The sequence below is a fragment of the Typopeltis vanoorti genome, chromosome 13 (assembly GCF_054136105.1).
Source record: "Typopeltis vanoorti isolate ZY-2024b chromosome 13, IOZ_Tvanoo_1.0, whole genome shotgun sequence".
Taxonomy (NCBI): Eukaryota; Metazoa; Arthropoda; class Arachnida; order Uropygi; family Thelyphonidae; genus Typopeltis; species Typopeltis vanoorti.
In genome coordinates this window covers 34,303,390-34,325,515 of record NC_143561.1, presented here as the reverse complement: position 1 = coordinate 34,325,515, position 22,126 = coordinate 34,303,390, and the positions used below count along the sequence as shown (strand labels likewise).

The 22,126-nt window shown below is 36.7% G+C and overlaps 1 protein-coding gene across 1 annotated transcript in view; it reads left to right on the top strand.

Annotated features, from left to right (window-relative positions):
* LOC150100044 (multidrug resistance protein homolog 49-like) overlaps positions 1-22,126 on the top strand; it is a 199,178-nt gene that overhangs the window by 156,836 nt on the left and 20,216 nt on the right. The window contains exons 11-12 of the mRNA XM_090403203.1: positions 13,368-13,445; positions 19,356-19,439. Of these exons, the coding sequence (XP_090259329.1) occupies positions 13,368-13,445; positions 19,356-19,439 (162 nt within the window). The remainder of the gene's footprint in view (positions 1-13,367; positions 13,446-19,355; positions 19,440-22,126) is intronic.

Below are 22,126 nucleotides of genomic sequence, written 5' to 3'. Positions count from 1 at the left end.
ATTACTGTGCACAGATTTTGTCTCCCGGGAGATAACATTTCCAAGGGGATAAAGAAGCTGTGGAAAGGGCGTAAAGAAGAGTTACAAAGATTATATCCGGATTATGGGATTTAGATTATGATGACAGATTGCGAGTATGTGGATTGCAAACTTTGGTTAACGGGAAAAAGAAGTGTGATATGATAGATGTCTGTAAACTTTTGAATGGGTGTTATAACATTTCAGATGATGAAATTTTTTGTTATATGAAAGGCGTGGAGAGAACACGAGGGCATCCATGGAAATTAAGGTTGTTCTCAGTCAAGAAAGCGGTAAGAGCTAGGTTGTTCTCCCAGAGAGCAGTGAGTGAGTGGAATAATTTGCCCTTAGGGGTAGTGAGTGCATCTAGTTTAAATGAATTTAAGGGAAGGTATGATAGCTGGGTTGGGTAATTTACAGTCTCCCTCGATGAGTCCTTGACTCCCTGGAGGTCTCAAATAATAATAATGATGATTTAAATAGACTGTCAGTGTGGGCAAAAGATAATGGGTTTCAGTTCAATGTGGAGAAATGTAAAGTTATACATTTTGGGATAAAGAGCTGTGTATCATATTGATGGTACTGTACTCCATGAAATAGTGGAAGCTAGAGATTTGGTGGTGGTGGTGGAAGGGGGGGGTAGACAGAGAGTTAAAATTTAGAGGACATATTGCTAAGGTATCCCATAAGATTACTTGGCTATTGAAGAACACAGTAATGAGTAGAGATAAGGAAGTTGTTATTCCTCTTTATAAGAGTTTGGTCTCCTAGGTTTCTTGGGGATGTGGAAGCAGTGGAGAAGATGCAGAGGCACGTGACCAAAATGGTGAGTGGTCTGTGGAATGTTCCCTGTGAAGATAGGTTGAGGATGTATGGATTGCAGAAGTTGGTTGACAGGAGATAAAGAGGGGATATGATAGAAACATTTAAGTTGCTTAAAGTGTTTTTATAGGATTGATGCAAGGGAAATGTTTCAGCACTTGGCTGAAGGGGCCAGAACAAGGAGTCATCCCTGGAAGTTGAATAAAAGTGTGGTTAGTAAGGGGTATGAGGATTAAATTTTTATATTTTTTGCTTGGAGAGTTGTGAATGAGTGGAATGGGTTGCCAGAATCAGTTGTAAGTGCTTTGTCTGTTAATGGGTTCAAGGAGAGGTATGATAGATCATGAGGATAGTTCAGATCTCCTGCAATGAATCTTTGGACTCCATGGAGGCACCTGTACAATAATAATAATAAATACTTATAAACTTTTGCTTGAAATGGTGTAGACATATAGTGATAATTCAGTAAGAATACCAAGAAGAAGAATAGGTATTATTTCTGGGAAAATTTCCATGTTACTCCTCTAAGTAAATATTATTTTTATGGCTATTTAGCCTATTTTTGTTTAGGAGTTCCCCTTTTTATAATGTCATTGGCTTTTTTACTCAGATTTTAGGGCATTACTGATATTTTATATGGATATATGATATATGAAGAATGTATAGGAAGAAAAAAATATATATAGGAAGAAAAATCAGACATACCTTTGTGTGAGAGAATTATTGGTGAGGCAAGAGGTATCTCTTCTATCTCTCAAATATAATGTCATATGCTGGGATGCCACTGAAAAAGAAGACAGCCAGCAACAACCCACAAAGGTATGCCTGGTTTTTTCCTCCTACACATTCTTCATATATCTGTCCATATAAAACATCAGTAATGCCCTAAAATTTGACTAAAAAGCCAATGATATTATAAAAAGGGATACTCCTAAACAATCATCATCATCATCATCAAATTCCTGCCATGTACCCTCAAGGGGTGTACAGGATATGACAGTACTACATGAAAAAATTACATCATTACTAACTCCTAAACAAAAATAGGCTAAATAGCCATAATTTTTTTTTATTTTATTTTATTTTTTTTTTAATATATGTAACAAAACCTGTGGTGAATTCATCACTAAAAACACACGTAATAACCACAGTAATGACTATTTAATTCATAAATATTTCATCCCAAGTATCTTGGGACATCATCAGTACAGTAGTTCAAACAATACTAGGAATAACATACAGTTAGGACGCATGATTACAATGGATCTCAATATGCATGCAGTAACGTGTAACGTGTTACACGTTTAAAAAAACAGAAGAAAAGAAAAGAAACAAAAGAAGTAACGTGTTACTTCTATAACACATTACTGCATGCATATTGAGATTCCATTGTAATCATGCGCCCTAACTGTATGTTATTCCTATTGTTTGAACTACTGTACTGATGATGTCCCAAGATACTTTGGATGAAATATTTATGAATTAAATAGTCATTACTGTGGTTATTACGTGTGTTTTTAGTCATAAAAATAATACCAAGAGAATATGTGAAATGATAATTGAGTGAGAAAGGCCAAGAGGAGGATCATAGAAAAGATGAAGGGAATGGATTATAGAAAAACAAAACAAAAAAAAAATAGAAAGAAAGATAGAAACTTGTGCTGACAATAGTGTTAAAATAGTGTTCATGAAGAAAGAATATGGGAAGATAGAAAGAAATGGAGAGCTTTGATCTGCTGGAGAGTTTCTGTTGAATCAATTCATATCGATGATGATGATTAAAGATATAATTCAGGAGTGGGTGAATAGTAATATGATTCTCTGTAAAATCTCACATGATAAATAATTTATCATGTTCATTTTTACAAGTTTTTTTCTAAGGAAATTACACATAAAAGAATTGTCGTTGTTTGTATTATTACTATAAATCCTTTTGTATGTAATAATTTAATTACAAAACTTTGTTAAATTAATATGTGATGCATGAAGTGTGATATCATCATTCAGTGATGTTAACACATGTCCATATATGGGAATTTCAAAAAATGTGTGAAGTGTGATGTTATCAAGTTGTCCATTTGCCAATTTTTTTATGGAATATTTTGAAAAACAGGTTCTTGACTCAGTCCATCTGAAACCTACTATTTGGTTAAGATATATTATTATTATTATTATTATTATTATTATTATTATTATTATTATTATTATTATTATTTGACACCTCCAGGGAGTCCAAAGACTCATCGAGGGAGAGTGTGCCAACAGCATCGAACGATTGGTCCCCTTCCAACTACTAACCGCGCTCAAACTTACTTAACTGAGCCATTAGTAGAAGAGGCTCTAACATCGACCAACCTTTGCCGGCGCATAAATTTGACCTAGACCAGGTGGGGACAACCTTTTTAAGTGTGCGTGCCAAAATTGCCAAATCTTTGATGCAAAAGTTTCTCATATGCCAACCGAAATTTTTGGGAACATATTATTATTTGGTGTCTTTTAAGTATTGGGAAAACTTTTTCAAATAATCAAAAATCACACTAGAACAGTAAAATCAAAGAATGTTGTAAGCATGATTATTGTAAGTCATGTAAGATTGAATTAATGTAAAAATTAGTGATGGAATTTTTACTTAAAATTCCTTCTACCCTGTTGATGGCATGGATATATTTTATTTGCCTTTAAGTGTAATTCTAGCTGCCATATACAGCCACACAATTTAAAGATGCAATTTTTAACGTCATTTAAGAATAATTCTGAATTTGTTTTTTTTATAAAGATCGATTAGACATAAATTTTTCCATGTTTTCCCAATTTATTACAGTGCACAATGTCATAATCATTTTACTTGACTAAAGTATGATAAAAGAAAATAAAATTAAAGATATTCTTTTATTAATTCTTAATCCCTTACAAGTAATACATAAAATTACAGATAAAATAAAATGTTATTCTACCTACATAATATATTAAATAGAGGTTAATCATTACCATTTTTTTAGCAGCAAACATCAAATGAAAACTAGAGAAAGAAAAATAGTGGGTGCATTTTTGAAAATTATGGAGACAACTACCGTGTTTGAATAAAAACTTTAGTTTAATATAACTAAAATCTACATTCGACGTTTTGACCTTTATGTCAAGGTCATCTTCTGGAGCATACAACTATACACAGAAAACAAGCTACATTGCATTCAAACTGGTTTGTTAAAGATACTGACCAACCGCTACAACAATTGTTGGCCTGACCTCTGGTGAGAAAAAAAAAATTATACATCAACACTAGAGTCCTATTATTAGTGTTATCTGTTGGTTGTAGAAATACATTGGGCGCAACAACAAGTATCTATCTATACATATATTAACATCATGATTATACTTGTACATTCCAGCCAGTTGGTATGGAATGGTTTCTAATACTAGCTGAAGATTGGCTAGAATCCTGACTTATGCTTGATCTTATATATTAGGCAGGCTGAATGTGTGCCATCCAGATCCTTGGAATTTTCATGCCATCTTTATTGTTGATATTGAGGTGGTTTATTAGGATTTTGCAGGCTTCCTTAAATTTCCTTTCATACCAGGTTTTTGTGTGGTGTAAAGAGCGGGTGCTTTTCCAGTTGATTTGGTGTAAGGTGTTGAGCACGTGGTCTGAGAGGCCTGCTTCACCATAATGGTTATATTTAATGTGTCTAATGTGTTCTTTCTTGCATATAGGTATTGTCCGTCCTGTTTCACCAATGTTCGTTAAGTTACAGGTGCAGTGGATGCAATAGACTCCAGGATGTGCTAATGGGAGGAGAGGATCCTTAGAGGAGTTGAATATGGTTTTAAGTTTAGTGGGTGGTTTAAAGGTGGCATTGAGGTTATAATGTTGTAGGATTCTGTTGATATTTTCTGATAACCCTTTAATGTATGGGATGGCTGCTGTAATCTAGATTCTTTTTTGTTGTTGTTTTATGGAGTATTTTATTAATAGTATTTTTGTTATAGTCATTATTTATGAATGTGTCGCTGATTATTTTTAGTTCTTGTTCCAGGGCTTGCTGGTTAGAGCAAATTGTTGTAGCTCTGTTTTTAAGGGTGTTAATGACTCCATATTTTTGTGATGAGTGGTGGTATGAATTAGCATGTATGTATTGGCCAGTGTGTGTCAGTTTTCAGTAGACCGTGAAGGATAGACTGCCTGAAGGAAGACGTGTGACTAGTGTGTCTAGGAACATGAGCAAATTTTGATTTTCGATTTCGATGGTAAATTGTATGTGTTCGTGTTGTTTGTTCAGGTGGCTAAGGAATGTGTTTAGTGTTTGTGGCCCGTGCGGCCAGATCGCGAACACGTCATCAACGTATCTAAGCCAGACTGTTGGTCTAAGCGTGGCGGAATCAAGAGCCCTTTGCTCAAAGGTTTCCATGTAGAAGTTAGCGATTGGGGGGGGATAGTGGTGAGCCCATGGCTGTACCTTCTTTCTGTAGGTAAAATTTGTTTTGCCACACGAAGTAACCGGACTGTAGTACGTGGGCAAAAAGGGCTGTAATGTCGTGCGGAAATTAAATTTGTTCTGTAGTAGGAGAATTGTGTCATTGATGGGGACATTAGTGAAAAGGGCAGAAACGTCGAAACTGACTAATAGGTCATCTTTGTCGAGTGTTATGTTTTTAATTTTGTTTATAAAGTGTTCTGTGTTTTTTATGTAGGAGGGGGAATGACCTACCAACTCCTTGAGTGTTGCCGCTAATTTCTTAGCTAAGTGGTAATTGGGACTGTCTATTCCTTTCACGATTGGTCGAAGGAGAACATTTTGTTTGTGTATTTTCAGGGCCCCATATATTCTGGGGGGGGGGGGGGTTGAGTTTTTTAACCATGTCTGGTGGCCAAGAAGTGACGGACTTGAGTAGTTTCTCTGTTTTATCCTTTATCCTTTTTGTTGGGTTATAATTTACCAGCTTATATGTGTTATTATCGGCTACTAGTCGATTCATTTGAAGTACATATATTCACCTGTCAAGGACGACAGTGGTATACAGCCACATTAAATATAATCATTATGGTGAAGCAGGCTTCTCAGACAATGCGCTCAACACGTTACACCAAATCAACTGGAAAAGCACCCGTTCTTTACACCACACAAAAACCAGGTATGAAAGGAAATTTAAGGAAGCCTGCAAAATTCTGATAAACCACCCAAATATCAACAACAAAGATGGCATGAAAATTCCAAGGATCTGGATGGCACATATTCAGTCTACCTAATATATAAGATCAAGCATAAGTCAGGATTCTAACCAAACTTCAGCTAGTATTAAAAACCATTCCATACCAACTGGCTGGAATGTACAAATATAATCATGATGTTAATATATGTATATAGATAGATACTTGTTGTTGTGCCCAATGTATTTCTACAACTAACAGATAATACTAATAATAGGACTCTAGTGTTGATGTATATATTTTTTTTTTTTCTCACCAGAGGTCAGGCTAACAATTGTTGTAGCGGTTGGTCAGTATCTTTAACAAACCAGTTTGAATGTAGTGTAGCTTGTTTTCTGTGTATAATTGTATGCTCCAGAAGATGACCTTGACATAAAGGTCGAAACGTCGAACGTAGATTTTAGTTATATTAAACTAAAGTTTTTATTCAAACACAGTAGTTGTTTCCATAAATTTCAAAAATGCATTTGGATCACCGTGTAAGCTTAAAAGAAAGGAAAAAAAATAGTGGATGTTTCATTTATTTAGCATTAATGAGACTTCTGCTTCTGCATCACTGATGACAGATAATTTATATCACTTTTATATTTTGTAACCTTTAGAGATATGCATGCACTACTAGTTTCACCTGTAAGGCTATTCCTATTCACTGAGAACAATGATCCAGAAGAATATGTAGACAAAAAATGGATAGTGATGCAGTTGCAAGGTTTTTAAACATAGAAAAGTTTCTGAAATAGTATTCCAAGCCCTTAGTACCTGTTTCTGCATTTGTATCTGTTACTCCCTTCTCTAATCGCTCCTTTTCAATATTTTCCAAGCCACGTCTGGCTGCCTGTCGAATGATGCAACAACTGAACGGGAAAAAAACTTGTACGTCAGTATATCACGGAGATAGAGGGCTTGGAAATAGAATGTTTGTTTCATTTTCTTATTACTTATTATTACTAAAACAGTTGATAATGTTTGTTTCTTTATTGCATTTTTATTTGGTATCACTCTACTTCATAAAATTGTATTCTGTTAAGTTAAAATATACAACTCAGTGAAGATGTTGCACATGTATTTATATATTTAATTATATTTTAAGGTAAGGTGATGGAGTAGTTGCATCACCTTGCCTGGGTTGCATGCCATAAAAAAGTCATTGGTGTGCCACATTTGGCACGTGTGCCAAGGGTTACCCGCCCCTGGCCTAGACACATTACTCTTTCACCTCTCACCTCAATAGTCTGCATCATAGAATCCAGTTTACTTTAGAAAGGAAGCTAATAATTGTTTAGCCTTTCTAGACACCTTGGTAACATTCCTACCCAATGGCAACCTGTCCTTTTCACTATACAAGAAGCCTGCTTACATAGGCAGATACATTCACAAACCTTCCCACCAATTCCTCCTCCCCTTTCTCAACAATATGGTATCATTAAAACCTCCATCATCTCCATTTGGTCTCATTGCCCAGACACATTACTCTTTAGTTTGGGATGTCTATTGGCAGTGATCTGATGTAGACACCATTCAAGATTTGAGAAGGCTGAGAAAAGAATAGGTATGACAGTTTAATGTCTAAATTAATCTGAAAATCCTGAATTCAGAGAAGTGACTTAGTATTATGAGCGCATTCCTAGCTCAGTCAGTATAGACGAAGTCCTTTGGTCGGAAAGACCTGGGTTCGATTCCCGTCAGTGGCATGTGGAACCTTTATCTTGTCTCCTTCGACTAAAGGTGAGTTAGCCAGTCTCATAGGAAGTTTTTTTAGCATATTTGGTTGGCCAAGTGGTTAGCGTATCTGCTCTCCAGGTAAAAGGCTGCTGGTTCAAATCCCACCGTGGGCATGGATGTTTGTGATTGTCTGTGAAAATACTAGTGGTGGTGGTGGTCAGTGGTAGATGGCGTTGGTGTAGATGAAGGTAGTTGCAGTTGATGGATTGGTGGAGACGGACAGTTGTAGAGTAGGTGCCCTCCCTCAATGAGTCTTTGGACTTCCTGGAGGTGTTATGTAATAATAATAATAATATTTAGAATACGTAGCAATGACTTCTGTTATTTGACGAATCCACTTGCATGGCCTGGTTTGACCGAATGGTTAGCATATCTGCTCTAAAACCAAAAAGCTGCAGATTCGAATCCCACTGTGGGCATGGACGTTTGTGATTGTCTGTAAAAATACTAGTGGTTGTGAGGGGCGGTAGATGGCATTGGTAGATTGTGAGGAGTAAGGATAGAGAATTGTAGAGTAGATGTCCTCCCTCGATGAGTCTTTAGACTCCCTGGAGGTGTCACTTAATAATAATATATTCCTGTAAATATATTGCAGAAAGTATTGCAGAAAATATATAGCAGAAAGAAAATATATACACAAGGGATTCTGGAGTAATATTTAGTTAGACACAGAGAATCATCTCAACAGTAAAAAGGATATGTAAACAGATGGGAAAGCTGTAATTCAATTATTATAAGGCCTTAGACTGTACACACCTACATTTCAAAAGTTCAGAAACCAAGAAGGTTCATATGCAGGTAAAATAATAATATAAAAACTATGAAAATAGCTCTGAGATAACATAATCAGCACATCTTGTTGAGTAGAGGATTAGAACAAATGTGAATGAAAGAGTATCTTACCAGATGATATTTCTGGGGTCTTTCTGATGACAGAACAATGTGTGAGAATAATGACGAGGGAACTATGCCATTTCTAGAAATTTTGGGCCTGGGCCTGGTTCCCACTGAAGAGACCTCAATAAAGGTCGGAACTAGTCTGGTAGTGGCCCTTCCCTTAATGCATAACGTTATACATAACCGCATGGAGATGTGTTTTGCATTATGGGAGATACTGAGATAGGAGTGATGTTAGCTTGGTCCACCTTTGCTACGAGTTGCCCGGTGTTGTATTGCCTTACCCGAGTCCTGAAGATATTTTCAGGTGCAAACTTTATTTGCTCACACTTGGATAAAGAATTAAACTGAATTTATTATTATTGGTAGCACGGGTGGAAGGCTATGGACACTGCTTCCTTCAGTTTGGTAAGACCCAGGCTCATTTCTCACCATGTTAAGATGAATCTTTATATGGGCTTGCTCAATGAAAGTGAGTTACCTAGTCTCACACAAGGTAGCACAGTATTTTCCTGCATAGTGGTAAAGTGACCAGAAAATTCACACATTTAAAAGACAAAAATACTCTCAGCAAGCAGAGGGCAGACCTCCATGGAGTCAAAAGACTCATCATGGAAGGTCCTTGCTAGGAAATACAAAGTCTATCATACCACTCCTTGAACTCATTCACCGTTGTTGTTCTAACCACGCCTCACCTTCTTGCTCACAGCTTCTTTTCGTAACCTCCAAGGGTGGTCTCCCCTTGTCAATGCAAGATCCTGCTGTTCCATCAACCGAAGGTACTCCCCAGTGTCAACCCTGTAAATGCCTCTCAACAGTTTAAAAGTTTCAGTCATATCACCTCTCCTTCTATCTACCAAACTCTGCAGTCCACATTCCCTCAGCTGATCTTCATAACTAGCATTGTACAGTCTCCTGAAACCATCTTTGTTATTTGCCTCTGTACCCTTTCCACAGTTAATTTATTCCTTTCAAATTCTGGGGACGAAATTTGAGAACAATAGTCGAAGTGTAGTCTGATCAGGATCTTATACTAAAATAACTCTTTTATCTCTGCAGCTCAGTGTCCTTCTCGGCATTGCAGCATTCTCTGAGTTACCTTCATCACCTTTGTAATATGTTCCCTGAATTTCAGGTTTCTATCAAACATCACCCCCCAGATCCCTTGTCTCCCCTACTTCTTCCTTGGTACAGCCCCTCCAATTGAGTATGCAGCCTCCCATTGATGTATCCCAAACTTCAAGACTTTACATTTTGCTACATTAAACCAATACCCCCATTCATTTGCCTATGTGTCTAGTTTATTCAAATCTTTTAAAGGGCTGCCGCATTTGCTCTGTTACTAATAACCATTCCTTCGCATCATCTGCAAACAACAGAATATCACCCTGCAATTTACTGAGAATATCATTCATATAAAGGTTAAACAATACAGGTCCCAGTACTGAGCCCTGTGGGACCTCACTTGGAACTATCTCCCTCCTTGATATTGTCCCACCATACACAACTCTCTGATACCTATCATTCATCCAATCCTGAATCCAGTTGACTAAACTGACATCCAAACCCATGTACTGCAACTTAAATATCAGCTTATCATGTGGCACCCAGTGAAATGCCTCTGCAAAATCCAAAAAAAAAATGGCAGCATATGCCTTTCCCTCAGCAACTGCTCTTGTCACTTTATTATAAAAGGCAATCATATTACTAAAGCAAGAGCGCCCCTTAACTAATCCATGTTGATTCTCACAGATAACATTATCCTCATCTGCCCAACGCTGTATATGTTCCCTTACTAATTTCTCTAAGATCTTAACAACTACTGATGAAACACAAACAGCCTATAATTAGACACTTCCCTCTGCTACCAACCTTATGCAATGGCACTATTTTACCTTCCTTCCATTCCTTGGGAAAGAAGTATTTGGAACACACTCGCCTCTTGTGTGTTCCAAGTATTTAGACTCTACTGGCCTCTAAACCTCGAACCTGTCCTATCTCTCTAGTATTAAAACTTACTTCTCCAGGATGAAATACTCCCATGAAGTATTCATTGAACAGCATCTCCTTAGTGACGTATCCCAAAATATTGGAAGAACGACGGTACGTTACGCCATTCAATTCGAAAAGGCCTGAGTTAAATTCTCGTCATGACTCAATGGGAGGAAACTTTTTTATGGACTTTGTTCAATCGAAGGTGAGTTAGCTGATCTCATAAAGAAGTAGCAGGGTTTTTTCTCCTGGAAACTCAGGTTTTTCATCCTGCATACAGACAAATCGGCCCTTCAGATCACACGCAATTTACAGACAAAAAATACTAGCTGTGGTGGTAGTGGGCAGTAGATGCCGCTGATGCAGATGATTGGTAGTAGCAGATTGGTGTAGTGGTGGAGATGGAGAGTTGTACAATAGGTGTCCTCCCATGATGAGTCTTCGGACTCCTTTGAGGTGTCACGAATAATAATAACTCCACTATGTCCTCTGCATCGGTCACTCTATTCCCATTTTTATCCCACAATGTCATTCTTCCATGATTATTTCTCCTCCTACTGGCCACATAGCTCAAAGCTTCATTAGAATTTCTTTGGGTCTTAGGGCCAATCTCTTCTCATATTCCAGTTTTGCCTTCCTTACCATACTAGTCAATCTTCTGTCCTGGGTCTTATATTCTTCATGCATAGCACTCCACCCCTCTCCTTGTAATCTCTTCCATAACCTCTTTTTCACCTGCAGTTCTGTTTGATATTATTTGTCATTCACTTTAGACAAAATTATGTCCTCTTCCTTATTCATGGAATACAGCTTACTGTTGCAGCTAACAAATATTCCTTCACAATTTCTCATGCATTAATGTTATCCCAGCTTTCCAATTCTGCCCTCCATGGAACTTCCTGATGTTGATATCTAAGACTGTTATAATGACCCTCCTTATAATTCCACATACATTCCCTTCTCTTTGATACTCCTGCATGCCTATTCATCTTCCAAGTCAAAACCACATGGTCTCTCTCTCTCTCTCCAACTGGGGGAGTGAGATATCATCTCACTCCCCAGTTGGAGCTGATTATAACTGAGATATCATCTCAGTTATTATCAGCTCTTCTGATGCTATGACCAAATCCAAAACTCTTGAACCTCTTGTTCCCTCTAGTACATGTTGCCTAAGACATTTGTCTCTCAAGTATTCCAGAAATTCCATTCCTTATTACTAAATGCATTTTCCTCTTCCCAATTTATACTGCTGTGGTTAAAATATCCCATAACAATCATTCTTCTTGCACTTCCCAAGTTCAACTACCTAAACCTCTCCTGCTCCCCACTCTCTGTACTCCTTGGCTTGTAGCAACACTCCACTAAATATCCTATCTTGCCCACCTCTACCTCACACCATATGCTTTCGAAACCATTAGTGTTACTGCCTTCCAAAGGCTTCACTCTTAGAGAGCATCATATATCATAAGCAGTACTTTACCACTGCATTTTCCTTTTCTGTCCTGCCAAAAAATGCTGTACTCTGTTACTTCTATTCCTGTTAATCATCTTATCCATCAACCACACCTGAGGGATCCTAATAATCTTTGGCCAGGCTGATGCTATCTGCACCACAAATTCTTCTCCTTTATTTCAGATAGTCCTGGCATTAGTATAAAGCATAAATATATCACTGTTTCTATACCTATCGTTATCCTCTCCAGACTCTACTATACTGCATTACCTGAAGTTTCCCCCCCTTCCCTCCATGTGCTCATTCCCACAAGAGGCCATACCTGCTACCATCCGTCCTGGGAATTCCGGTTTCTCTGCATTGACACACCAACTCGCTCAGAAAACAGCAATCTCTCATGGTCTCTTGCATTCAAATGCAAGCAGTCTCTCGCATACAGTTCCTTCCTATCCTCAAATGCCCTCCAAGCATCCACATATTCCGATCATCTCTTCTGACACTTTCTAGCTATTATGCTATTCATTATTATTGCTCTTCTGCTCAGCTCGTCATTATTATACCTGGGCTTAGTAGGTAGATAGATTATTAAGTAGTGTAGATGGTGGGTTGTGTGGTGTTGAGTACTCTCACAGTGAGTCTTTAGTATTTTTGATGTATCACATAATAATAATAATAATAATAATGTTTGTTTTTAATTATTTCAGAATTAGCTGTTGATGTGCATATATCATCTGCTTATATTATTTCCATGCATTTACTGTGAGAAAACATGCTGTGAGAAAATATGTATAGTGTTTATGATTTACTTTCAATCTGTGTTTATATTTTCCATGCACGCTTTTTGATATCGTTAAATACATGCTTAAAACTCAAAATTTTGGGATTTTTCATCCAATATAATGTTCCAACAGCAGACCACATGAAATGTATGCACAATATCATATATCATAGCATTAATTGGTTTAGCTTAATTTAACTTCAATATGATTCAAGTATGAAATCAATGGGTGCTGTTGCATTGTAATACATGGTCTGTCAAATTCTACAAAATAAACAGCATGACATCCTGGCAGCTACTTACAGCTCCTATACTTGTAATTCGCTTGCTAGTACAGAAGTTATAAAGCACACAGGGGAATCTTTTATTTACATTTAATTCATCTGCAGTGAATCAATTAAAATATTTTTAATATTTTAATTGATTCACTAATTACTACTTAAATTTTTAATATTTATATTAAATTATTATTTCAGAATTATATGTTTGCAGTTGCTGGTGAAAGACTTTCTATGAGATTAAGAAAATTGGCTTTTGCTGCTATAGTTAGACAGGTAAAGACAAAAAGAAAGTATCTGTTTTGCATACTTAATAATATAACAGAAATATCTAATATACATGATGTATCAAATCATGATAATATAGTAATTTCTTGGTTTATGATTTATGTGGCAGATGTATGCCTGAAAAACATTGCAAAAATTAAAAAAACCATAAAATGACAGTTTACTTCCCATAAGAAATTAAGAAAATGTGAGGATCCAGCCAATTATTTAAAAATATTTTGTTTAGTTTGTTATTTTAATGATTATTTTATTTCAGGTTTTATAGTCTTGTTAAACATAAGATAAAAAAATAAAAGCAACAAAGGAATTTTATACATTTAGTTTTGTCAAACTATCATTCTTCTACATTATCTGATCCGTCATTATTATTATTCAGGCCTCCATGGAATCAAAACACTCATCGTGGGAGGACCTTCCTAGGAAACATAAAGTCTATCAAGACTCGTCGTGGGAGGTCATTCCTAGGAAACACAAAGTCTATTATACCACTCCTTAAACTCATTGACCGTTCTCGCTCTCACCACTCTATCAGCAATGCATTCAATGGTTCAACCACCTTCCATGCAAAGAAACCACTCCTTAGCCTCTTTCTCACAGTTTCCTTTCGTAACTTTCACGGATGGCCCCTTATCAACTCCTTCCCGCTGTTCAACAGTGTCAACCCTGTAACCACCTCTCAATAGTTTAAAAATCCCAATCACATCACCTCTCCTTCTTCTATTTACCAACCTCTGCAGTCTACATTCCCTCAGCCGATCCTCATAACTAACATTGTACAGTCCTGAAACCATCCTTTTTATCCGCCTTTGTACCCTTTCAACAGTTAATTTATCCCCTTCAAATCCTGCGGACCAAATCTGAGAACAATAGTCTAAATGGGCCTTATCACGGTCTTATACAACGGAATGATAACACTTTTATCTCTGGAGGTCACCATCCTTCTCACCATTGCAGCAATGCTCTGTGTTACCTTCACCACCTTTGCAATGTGTGCCCTGGATTTCAGGTTTCTATCAATCATCAACCCCAGATCTCTTGTCTCCCCTCCTTCCTCCAGTATAGCTGCTCCTATAGAGTATGCAGTGTCCAATCGATCTGTCCCAAACCTCAAACCTTGCATTTTGCACCATTAAACCGACATCCCCCAATATTACTAATAACCCTTCCCAGCTTCAGATCATCTGCAAACAACCGAATATCCTCCTGCAATCCATTGACAATGTCATTGATATAAGGGATAACAATATAGGTCCCAGTACTGAGCCCTGTGGGATCCCACTTGTAACCCTCTGCCACCTTGAAACTGCCCCACCATACAGAACTCTCTGATAACTATTGGACAGCCAATCCTGAATCCAGTTGACCAAACTGACATCCAAACTCATGTGTTGCAACTTAAACATCAGCTAATCATGTGGCACCCTGTCAGATGCCTTCGATTAATCGAAGAAAATGGCAATATATGCCTTTCCCTCGTCTACTATTCTTTTAACTTTATTATAAAAGGCTAGCATATTACTAAAACAAGAGAGATAACATTACCCCTCATCTGCCCAATGCTGTATACGGTCCCTCCCTAATTTCACCAAGATCTTAACAACTACTGAAGACACACAGATAGCCTATAATCTTTCTTCCACAATCATTTCTCCTCCTACTGGCCACATACCTAAAAAATTCCCTAGGATTTTCTTTGGATCTTAAGGCCAATCTCTTCTCATATTCCAGTTTCTTCTTCCTTACCATATCTAATGAAGTAATCATCTACCAGTAATCACTCTTCAAGAAATAGTTAGGCTTTGACAGTACCTATTAAAGAGAACAAATAGCATTATCATGTGCCCTCCATTTTGAAGAATTTTATTAAAAGTTGCTTTATATAATAAAAATCAGCATTGTAAAAAATCTTAGCCTTTCTGGTTGGCTGATTGGATTACATTTCTGTTCATCAACCAGTACGTCACAAATTTGAGTCGCACTGTAATAATGGATGCGTGTGTTTGTGATGATTTTATGTGGTATGAATGTCTTTGCACAGTATGTGACCTCCACCTTTTTTTTATTTGATGGGAAATGATGAAAACATTATCATATTGGCATCTCTATGGAGTCAAAAAAAAAGTTAATTGCAAGAGACCTACACTGAATGACCGACTGACACTATACCCAGAGGCATAGCTAGGGAGCGGTGGGGTGGGGTTCACCCCAGGCAGCACTTTGAACTTTTTTTTGAACTTTTGCAGTTAATTCTAATATACAGTCTCGAGAACTCATTTCCAAGTATTGTAATACTACTGCGAATTTTCCTCACAATTGCTGCAAGTTTTGCTAGTTGTGAGAGGAGTTTTTCTAAATTAAAATTGATTATGAATTACCTACATTACTATGAAATAGACTTCAAAAATGTCATCGACGATTTAGCTAACAGAAAAGCAAGAAAAATAACATTTTAGATAGTTGAAATTAATAAATTTAGTTTAATCCTTTATTCAAGTGTGTGCAAACAAAGTTTGTACCACTTTACCCCACTCCTGAAGATACTTTCAGGTGCAAACTTTGTTTACACACACTTGGATAAAGGATTAAACTAAATTTATTATAGTCTGACCAAGTGAAAAATAAACTTTCAACATCTTTCTCTAAATCCAGAGTAATTTAATAAAAAGGTGGCACACCATTTGGCAGCTTCTATAGGAGGAGATGACCTTGCTACCGCTTCTGCCTGGTATCTCCAACTCTGGGCCTCGCTCCCACTGAAGAGACCTCAATAAAGGTCGAAGCTAGTCTGGGTAGTGGCCAATCCCTTAATGCATAACAGTATACATATCCACAAGGAGATGTGTTTTGCATTATGGGAGATACTGGGATAGGAGAGTTGGTAGCTTGCTCCACCTTTGCTTCGAGTTGCCTGGTGTTGTACTACTTACCCAGGTAAGATAGTACAACACTATATTCAGTCTTGAAGATATTTTCAGGCGCAAACTTTGTTTGCTCTCACTGGGATAAAGGATTAAACTAAATTTATCATAGTCTAACTTAGTGAAAAATAAACTTTCAAAATATAAGATCTGTTAATGTTGGAGTCTTGACAAGTAACAGACTTATTTGGAGGAAAATTGTAGATAGGAATTTAGTAAGGATGTAAATTTTTCATGTAGTACTATCATATCCTGTACACCCTTTGAAGGTACACGGCAGGAATTTGATGATGATGATGATCATTTACCCCGGTATGATATCTACTCAAATATGGTCATTTCATTCAGTAATTCCACTATATTTTTTGCAACTGTTATTCTGCTGCCAAAACGATTCACCAGTGTCAACCTGCTATAAATATTCTTTCTCTTGTTTGCCATACAGGGGCAAAATTCCCTTACGTTAACCTTGGCCTGACCAGCCAATCTCCTCTCATACTTCACCTTTTCTTTCTTTAACATGCTTATGAGTTTCCTTGCCTGCAATTTATACCCTTCATGGATCCAATCACCTTGAAGTGTCTTGTACCTCTTCCATAGCATTTTCTTTTCCAACAAAACTTTCTTGATTTCACTGTTCATCCATTTCACTACTACTCTATTTACTTGCTTAATCCTTGGTATGTAGTTATACATTGCTTGTGTAGATACTACCTTGGGAATTTCCATGCACTTTCAACATCTTTTCTCCTCAGTTCATCTACCCAATTTGCTGAAGTTAGCTGCTGACTACAGCGCTTCCTATAAGAGCTTTATACTTCCATATATACGAGGGCTGTTCAATAAGTAATAAGACTAATTTTGCTGTCCCGAAACCACTCATTACAATATTAATTTCTGTGGAATAAAGAAATGTTACTGTCTGTATTAACAAAAGAAATCGATAGATGGCATATATGTGCTGATATGCCAGAGTGTCACGTGACTAAACGCAAGCTTGTTTCGGCGCACCTACGAGCCGCGACCAGTCGTCGAAATGGAAGCGTCCTTGGAACAGAGTTATTCGATTCAATTTTGTGTGCATTTGCAAAAATCGGCATCGGACACTATTAACATGATACGCGAAGCTTTCCACGATGAAGTAATGTCGAGGGCAAGTGTATTTTGCTTGCATAAAACTTTTAAGGAAGGAAGGCAAAATGTGGAAGATCTTGAACGTGAGGGAAGACCTTCAATGTCCATCACAGAGACAATGATCAACACAGCAGCGATTATCATCAAGGAGGATTGCAGAATTACAGTACGCCAGCTGCATGTTGTCCTGAATATTTCTATGGGAAGTGTTTACTCAATCATGGCTGAACATTTGGGACTGAAACGTGTTTGCGCCCGATGGATTCCCAAACTCTTGACACCGGAGCAAATGCAGAATCGAGTGGATGTGTGCACAGAATGGAAAGAAAGACTGGAACAAGAAGGCAACAACTTCTTAAAACGCATCATTACAGTAAATGAAGCTTGGTTGTATCACTATGACCCTACAATGAAACAAAGCAGTGAATGGAAGCATCTATCTTCGCCTACCCCCAAGAAAGCAAAAACTGTAAAATCGGCTGGTAAAGTTATGACCATAATGTTTTTTGACTACGAAGGCATTGTTTACCAACATGCTGTAGAACCCAGGAATAGTGTAAACAGCTCATACTATGCGGATGTTTCACGGACAGTGGTACAGCATGTCAAAAGGAAGCGTCCATTACTGAAGAATGGCTTCTTATTGCACCACGATAATGCAAGGCTACATATTGCTGGTTGTGTAGTGGACGTTTTGCAGAAGAACAAAATAGATATTCTACCCCCCCTCTCTATAGTCCTGATCTCGCACCATGCGATTTCTGGCTGTTTCCTCAGCTCAAGAAACCACTAAGAGGCTGCCATTTTGAAAGCAATGAAGCATGTGTAAAAGCTGCGGAGGCGGTTTTGAAAGAACTCTCAAAAAATAGACTTTCACATGTGCTTAAGAAGTGGACGCAATGTTGGGACAAATGCATCGCGTCTCACGGTAGTTACTTTGAAAAATACCATGTAAATGATGACGATTAAAGGTAATCTGTTTTCTGTATAAATATAGTCTTGTAACTTATTGAACAGCCTACGTATATCCATTTTTGGTAGTAACCTTTTCTTGTTTCATCACCTCCCAAATAACTACCTCATGATTACTCTCACAACCAGTGGCAGTGTCAACACCTCTTTATAACAACTACATCTTGTGAAGTTATCACCAAATCCAAAACAATAAAGCCTCTTGTTGCTTCAGTCACATGCTTAAGATATTTATCTCTCAGAAATTTCACATACTCATTCTCCTTGTTCCATTACAGTATCTCCTCTTTCCATTCTATATATCCCACATTCAGAAGAAATATTTCCAGTACAAATTTTTGATGTATGATATAACTTTGTTTAATTATTATTATTATTATTATTCAGAACTCCATGGAGTCACATGACTCACCAGAAGGAACTACTGTCATGAACAAAACTAATTGGGCTCACTTCTTGAATGCTTAACAAGCTAATGAAAAAAAAATGCTGAAAAAATGAATAAAATTAATAAAACATGACTTTTATAGTGTTCAGTAGCAACAATGACCTTTGGTTGGAAAGACCTATATTTAAATCCCATCCAGGAATATGAAGATCATTTATATGGATTTTTCAGCTGAAAATGAGTTTGCAGAGTTTCTTCTTTCAATGCAGGCAAACTATTTTGAGAAGATATGCATTGACAGATATTCAAAATTAGGAAAAGAAGATTAATCAACCTATCATTATCAAAATTAAGATCTCAAAAAATCAAGAATCGAATTTACTTGGCCATAATAGACTTTTATGTCTAATATGTAAAGTAAGGTTAGAATGAAGTAAAATTTATACATAAAAAATATTATAAATGAATTATTTTTATTTATTTTAGGAAATGGCCTGGTTTGATGATCCAAAAAATCGAGTTGGTGTATTGTGCACCATGCTGTCATCTGATGTTGCTGATGTTCAAAATGTAAGTATTTGGTTTCATACAAGTAAAGTTAAAAAAAAAAAAAAATTACAATTTCATTAAGTAAGACAGTGCAAGTAAGTAAGCAAGGCGATACAATTAACAGGCATGAATGCAAGGGTGGAAAATTAGAGGTTGATAAAGCGATGGAATTGCTACATCAGCCAGAGGTTGACAGACCTTTTCCAGTTACTTACTACTTCATCTATGAAATTAAATGACAATGGAAATGAAGGGTTAAAATGAATCTTATGAAAGCAAATGAGAAGAAAGAGGAAAGGAGTGATTCAAGTAGCACTGTATGGAGATTCTGTTATTATAAGTGGTATGAATGAGCAATTGCCCAAGGTTTGTTTTCTGGAGGAAAGATGAATAGAGTATTTGAGTCTTTGAATAATCAGGGAAGGTAAAGTTAGTTAAAGGGATAAATTATTTCACTGAAAAGGAGAATGTGAGGGTGGGTATCTGAAGGTTATAAGGAAAGGGAAGAAAAGTAGTATAACAGAAAAAAAACATTAGATTGCTATCCCCATATGACAGTGAATAGTGAAAAAACTGTGTAACGAAAAGGTAGGATTGAATTCCTAGTTAGAGGAAGTGTCATAACCCTCCACCTTCCCCCCACATACACATCATCACCATGCAGCAGACTTTCATTGACTAGTTAAACACAGCTGCTCTGGTTATTGGAGGCTTAATGTGGTTACTGTCATGTTTAGTTTATAGAGTACAGTCATTCTGTATTTTTTTTTTTTTTTTAATTTCACTTTAGGGAGGATAGAATAGACAGGACCAGGGTGGGGTACTGTTGATGATAGCAGATGAATTTCAGCAAATGAGCATGAGTCAGATTGCAGTTCTTTTGAGCCAATCTGGTGTGAAATTGAGACCAATAGGACAAATTATAAAATTGGTTGCTGCTATAGGCCAAGGATTGCCAGGGGTAATGTGGAAGACATGCATCAACAGAATAGTACAATGAGTGCAAGTAAAGTAATTATTATGGGGCACTTCAACTTCAGAGGCAGAATTTATATACTTACTAAGAGATAATTACAGCTATCCCTTGATTAACACGGTTAATTAATCTCTCGATGTTACCGCGTATATCAAAATCGCGTTAATCAAATATAATAATCAATGGTAAAAATTACAATTCGTCCATGATCGATTACTGTATTAATAATTCGTTTTATATGGTACTATTTTAGGAAAGATAAGAAATGAATGCAAAGTAAATGTTTAATAAATACTTGTACTACATTATTTACCGCAATTTTTTTTATCAAAAGAAGTTACCAAGAGTTGTTTGAACAGTTTTAGTTTTTTTCTTATTGGCATAAAATGACTCTCCAGATCTTGGCAAACAAGCAATAAAACATAAAGAAAAACACTTTAAATATAATATATGATGGTACAAATTAAGTGGATATTGAATCCAACTTTATTTCATAGCCGAATATAGAAACTACAAGAATTTCGTGCCGAATATATAGAAACTACAAGAATTTCGTGCCGAATATATAGAAACTAAAAGTTTCTGCAGATGCAATCATAAGAGCATCCTTATAGGCAACTCGTAGTAAAGGTGGAGTAAGCTCCAGATCACTTTCCTTAGTATTTTCCATATGTAAAGCACATCTCCTAGAGGACATGTATGATAAATAAGTCATACATGTCCTCTCTATTTCAGTAATACATGATGGTTTATTTATTTTCAGTTACAATCTAGAAATTATTAAACAAAGAATAAAAAAAAAATAATAAAATAAACCAAATATCACAAACCTTTACATAACATGTGTTAAACCAAACTGGCAGCAAAAAAACAGTGTGGAATATCACTCATAACATATGAATGCACAGCTACTCATGACCTCCAAGCTATACACTGAAATTGTGTAAGAATATTTATATTAAACATTTTGCATGTGTCTATCAGATCAAGTGACAGCTCTGCAGGGTTAAAGGCACATTAATCAAAACTCTTGCTGCATATATCAAGGGATTGCCGTAATTAATTTTGCCACATTAATCAAATCCCACATTAAGCAAGGGATACCTGTACTAGAAGCAGAATGTGACAGAGGGGAACTCAAGGTATGAAAGTGTTGGAGCTTGTTATAGGACCAGAAGACCTGTCCATAACTAAGGTGGCTACATTGCCTCTGATTGAGGAGTGATCATGTGGTCTTGACTTGGGAGGGAGCAAACTGTGGAAATCCCAGTTAAGGAGGAGTATAGGTGAAACTATGAAACAGATGATTATGGATACACTTAGGAGGCAGCTTAAAGCAGTACCATTGCATGAAGATCTACATGGGGGGGGGGGAGGATGTTCTCAGTGCATGGGGATAAATCAATTAGGAGTTGGATGTGTAGTGTCATTAAGAATGAGATGTAAACAAAGAAAATTTGTGGAAGGTATATACGGAGAAAGGTAACAGCATGGTATAGAAGGCAAAATCATATTATGAGAAAAAATTAGCTGTACAGGTGAAAGAAAATCCCAAAGAATTTTTGCATTATGTGGCAAGTAGGAGAAAGAATGACTGGGTAACAGAGACATATGACACTGTTGATATATTGAGTGATCATTTTGCAAGGCTGTATCATCCAAGTGAAGATATTGTTATGACAGAGGATAAGGACTGATATAAGAACAGAGGTTGAAGAATTGGAAGTATTAA